Below are 4,621 nucleotides of genomic sequence, written 5' to 3'. Positions count from 1 at the left end.
AGTTACGGAAACGTCTGTTGCCCAGACTCTCTCCTCTTACAGGAAGCCCTCTGTGAACACCTCGGGTGAACCTGAGTTCTGTGCAGTTTGTATCAGGGTTTAGTGAGATGCAGCTTCATGAGAGGGAGGACCTGGCCGCAGATCGCCAGCGGCGTCGCTGGGATGCTGAGCGGGGCCGCGTGCGGCTCAGGTGTGGCCTCGCAGCGAGAGGCCCGTGTGTGGGAAGGGAGATGTTTGCGGGAGGCCGTGTTCGGCGTTACCGGGGCAACAGGACTGTTGTTCCCGGACTCAGACCGGCATATCCCTTAAAACAGAGCCGTGACGACTAATTGCAGCTTATTAATTAACAGTAAACCATCAACTAGCCTTGGCTCAACATCTCCCCTCGCGCCTCCCGGCACTTAACTCTTCGCAACGGCCTTAAGAAGGTGGTCAAGTCACAGAGTACTCCTTTTACAGATTAGGAAACAGGCCGAGCGAGGTGAGCGATTTGCTGAACGGAAGTAGGGGCCATCCCTCGTCTTCAGCGCCCTGGGGAATAAATCCCGGTGGATTTCAAACCACGGAGGTCATGTTCATGTTCTCTTCCGGGCCCAGTGCTGCCGGATGGCAGGCCTGTCTCTGCTTAAAGAAAGGTATTTCCCGTTTCCTTTTGATGTTACAAAAAAGCCCAGAAGCAGGGCGCCGGGCCGGCTTGGCCGGTTGACTGTCGGACTCTTGATTTCAACTCAGGTCATGATCTCACGGGTCGTGGGTCGGAGCCCCGCGTCGGGCTCTGTGCTGACAGCGTGGACGGAACCTGCCTGGGATTCTCCCTCCCTCCCTCCCTCTCCTACTTGCACTCTCTCTTTCTCAAAACTTAAGAAAAAAAAAAGGAGTCGTGATCATCATTTGGTCCGTAGCTGATTTTCCTTTACACGTGGACACCGACGTCTGCCTGGACACACACCGTCCGGCGGCAGAGCTTCTCCGGAAGAGTCCTGGAGACGCCTTCCCGACCGGATATAACCGGACTCCCAGATCCTCAGAAGAAGATGTCGCGTTAAAATGAAACAGGAGGAAAAGGGATTGGTCGTCTCGAGATCGCCCGGGCCCTGACCCTGGTGGACCCCACCGGCCGGGGCGCGCGTCCACTGACGCAGGTTCTGTGCAGTTGTCTCGGGAGCCGTGTCACCTGCACCGGCCCAGGCCGAGGGAGTGATGCCTCCCGGGCCCTCGCCCCTCCTTGGCCACGCAGAGGCCGGTCGGGGGGGAGGGCAGGGGGCTGCCCGTCGCGGGAGGCGCCTGGCGGGGCAGACGCTTCACCTTTGCGCAGCGGGCCCCCCCCCCCCGCAGACAGGACCCCCGTGTCTCCTGGCAGCTGTGGCTGGGACCAAACAGGAGGAGTCACGGGCGGGGACCGTGGGGGACACCCGGCCGAATCTGCCCCTCACGGGGGTCCCTCTGTGGGCGAAGCCGCCCGCCCAGCCCGCCAGCGAGGCTTAAGGTCTTGGGCTCCTTGGGAGATGTTTCCAGAGCCTGCAGCGCATTCCTGTGCAGATCCTCCGACATTCGTGCTCCCAGGGGAGATGTGATTCTGGCAAACAGTCCGAGGTCCCTCGGACTCAGAGCTGGTGCCGCATCGCGTTTTCCAGCTAAGCTGCGCGGTGTTTATAAAACCCGAGGCCTCAGCACTTAGGAAAGGAGGTTTGCGGGGAATCGGTCGTCGCTTCTGACGCCGTCTCGCCAGGAAGGCGCGCAGCCCGGCGGCACGGAGCGGCTCGGCTTTCTGGAGAGGCTCCGCCGGACGTGCTGAGCTCGAACCTATTTATTTTTTTAAAGAAATCCCCTCTCAAAAACATGAACTTGTCAGAAATACTAGTTACCGGACTGTTAGTCTGGAGGCTTTTACGACTTCTGTTTTTAATGAAAAACTTTAAGGAAAACACGATGACCAAATGCGGTACGGCGTTCGTGCCCGGATCCTGGAACAGAAAAACTAAGGAACACCCAAGCGGGGTCCGGCGCGTGGGCCACGGTAGCGTGCTGACGGTGCGTTCTTGGTTTTGACAAACGCTCTGTGACCGTGGACGGGCCGAGGCTCCGGGGAATGGGCGGGGGGCACCCAGGAACTCTGATTATCCCCAAATGAGAAGTTTAAGTTAGTTTTCTTTTTAAGTTTATTTATTTGGAGAGGGAGAGCAGAGGAGGGGCAGAGAGGGAGAGAAGGAATCCCAAGCAGGCTCCGTGCTGTCAGCAAAGAGCCAGACTCGAATTCATCAACCACGAGACCATGACCTGAGAACCTCAGAGTCGGACGCCCCCCCCGACCCAGCCATCCAGGCGCCCCTGCAAAATTTCCTTAAAAAGAGAGGACTAGGAGGCTCTAACCTTCCTCCCCTGTGGCTGCTGATTCGGTGACCGTGGGCGTGACGCGTGTCATCCCGGCGTCACTAACGGAGCCCTCTCTCCCCCCGCCCCGTTCTGTGTTGCAGCATTGACAAGATCTCGAAGGTCACCTCTCCCGTGCTGGTCATCCACGGCACCGAGGACGAGGTCATCGACTTCTCGCACGGCCTGGCCATGTATGAGCGCTGCCCCCGCGCCGTGGAGCCGCTCTGGGTGGAGGGGGCCGGCCACAACGACATAGAGCTCTACGCGCAGTACCTGGACAGACTGAGACAGTTCATATCTCACGAACTGCCCAACTCCTGAAGGAGCCGCCGCGATTGTGCCTCACTTACTGTGAGCGCACGGGTCCTGTTTCACGCGTGCTTGAACTGGGAGGCGGGGACGGCGTGGCTGGCGGCCCGGGGCCTGCGCCCGCCCAGAGCCCGGCCAGTCCCAGCCTTCGCGTGTCCGGAGGTGGCGCCGGCAGGAGGGGGCAGGGGGAGCGGGGGGGCGGGGCGGCCTCCTGGGCTGCCCGGAGGTCGCTCTCGGCTGCTGCCCTGCTGTCCCCTCCGGTCACCGGACTCCGCCCTCTCTCCGCTGATGTTCTCAGTATCTCACAAGCAGCTCTTTTCCCGCCACTGGACTCGTGGGTTCGATCCCTTCCTGAAGCTGTGATAGAATTTAACCGGAAAACTCGGGGGGAGGAAACTCCCTTTGTTACGTTTCGTTCACAGGCTGATCTCTTCCCCCCACACGACTCAGCCCCAGGGTAATTCACTGGAACTCTCCAGAACAGGTGCATTCGTTGGACCCACGTGAACATAACTGGAATATTCTTAATCAAAAGGAAACTGGGGTTTTTTTAAGTGTAAATTTATTACTCGTCCACAGAGTTTTAATATCTCGATGGTCAGGCTGGTCTGTCACAGCGCCTCGCCGCCGCCTCTCCTCCCGTGAAGCCCTCGCCGTGCGGCTTCTCTAAAGTACTGTCCATCCTTGGAATCGCATTCATTGTGCGTAGATTCTTAATGGGTAGTTTTCTTTCGGGCTACAAACTGCAGATCCCTCGTTTGTAATGTAAATGATTGAATACATTTTGTTAATATGTTTTTATTCCTATGTTTTGCTATTAAAAAATTTTATAACATTTCCAAGACAAAAAAAAAAAGAATTACAAGTTTATGCTTTGAAGACTTTATGTAATTAAAATTTCACGGAACTAATCTTTTTAGTTTAGGAGCTACTTGGGTTTTGACACTGGACTTGCACCGAGGAAGCATCGGAAAGGGAAGATGCTTAGAGATCGCTACACTGCTCATCCTGGTTGGGGGCTTGGGTCGGGCGTTCCTGGGTTTTGTTTTCCTTTTTCTTTTCAAATTTAAAAGCCTTAAATGTACTGTAAGCCTCAGATCGCCGTGCGGCTGGATTGCGAATGATTGCCAGTCTGCTCCGGGCGTGGGGGCAGCGGGACGGTTGGTCGTGGAATAAAGGATGCATGGATCAGAACGCGTGGTCGCTTCCTTCCTCCGAGCGTCCGGGAGCGTCGTGCGTGCGAACCCACCTCTGTGGGGGCCAGGCGAGCCGTCGGGGCCTCCCCATCTCACCGCCTCTGGCCAGGCGGCCGCCTCTGCCGCGCAGGAGGCCCGGGCGGCGAACGCGGCGGTGACGGTGACGCGCGGAGGCGCGGGGGAGGACGGGCCGCTGCTGGGGAGACCTGAGTCCAGTGTGTTCCACGGTCCAGCCCTCTGACCACTGACCAGAAACAGCGCCAGTGAGGGGGCCGCTCTTCAGTGCCGGAAACAGCCCTCCTGAGCGCACCCAAAGGGGAAGCATTGGCAAAATGGAAGGGGGAAGGGGACGGGGCGTGCTCACAGGACCCTGTGTCCCGCACAGGGCAGGCTGCTTCCTGGTCTAAGGGCCATACCTGTGAGGGGAGCCTTGAGACTGCAGGTGTAGGTGGGCGCCTGTGGGGGGAGTCTTGAGACTGCTGGCGTAGGTGGGCCCCTGTGGGGGGAGCCTTGAGACTGCTGGCGTAGGTGGGCCCCTGTGAGGGGAGCCTTGAGACTGCTGGTGTAGGTGGGCCCCTGTGGGGAGCCTTGAGATTGTTGGTGTAGGTGGGCGCCTGTGAGGGGAGCCTTGAGACTGCTGATGTAGGTGGGTCCCTGTGAGGGGAGCCTTGAGACTGCTGATGTAGGTGGGTCCCTGTGAGGGGAGCCTTGAGACTGCTATGTAGGTGGGTCCCTATGAGGGG

General features: G+C 58.4%; 1 protein-coding gene across 1 annotated transcript; it reads left to right on the top strand.

Annotated features, from left to right (window-relative positions):
• The first annotated feature begins 28 nt into the window (after positions 1-28).
• Positions 29-3,876, top strand: ABHD17C (abhydrolase domain containing 17C). Its single transcript, XM_029951297.1, has 2 exons — positions 29-635; positions 2,475-3,876. Exons 1-2 carry the CDS (start codon positions 607-609, stop codon positions 2,692-2,694), a joined length of 249 nt encoding a protein of 82 aa, XP_029807157.1. The 5' UTR covers positions 29-606; the 3' UTR covers positions 2,695-3,876.
• Positions 3,877-4,621: the final 745 nt, after the last annotated feature.

This window comes from Suricata suricatta, chromosome 9, assembly GCF_006229205.1.
Source record: "Suricata suricatta isolate VVHF042 chromosome 9, meerkat_22Aug2017_6uvM2_HiC, whole genome shotgun sequence".
NCBI classification, from domain to species: domain Eukaryota; kingdom Metazoa; phylum Chordata; class Mammalia; order Carnivora; family Herpestidae; genus Suricata; species Suricata suricatta.
The sequence above is the reverse complement of the archived record's forward strand: the minus strand, read 5'-3'. Positions and strand labels throughout refer to the sequence as shown.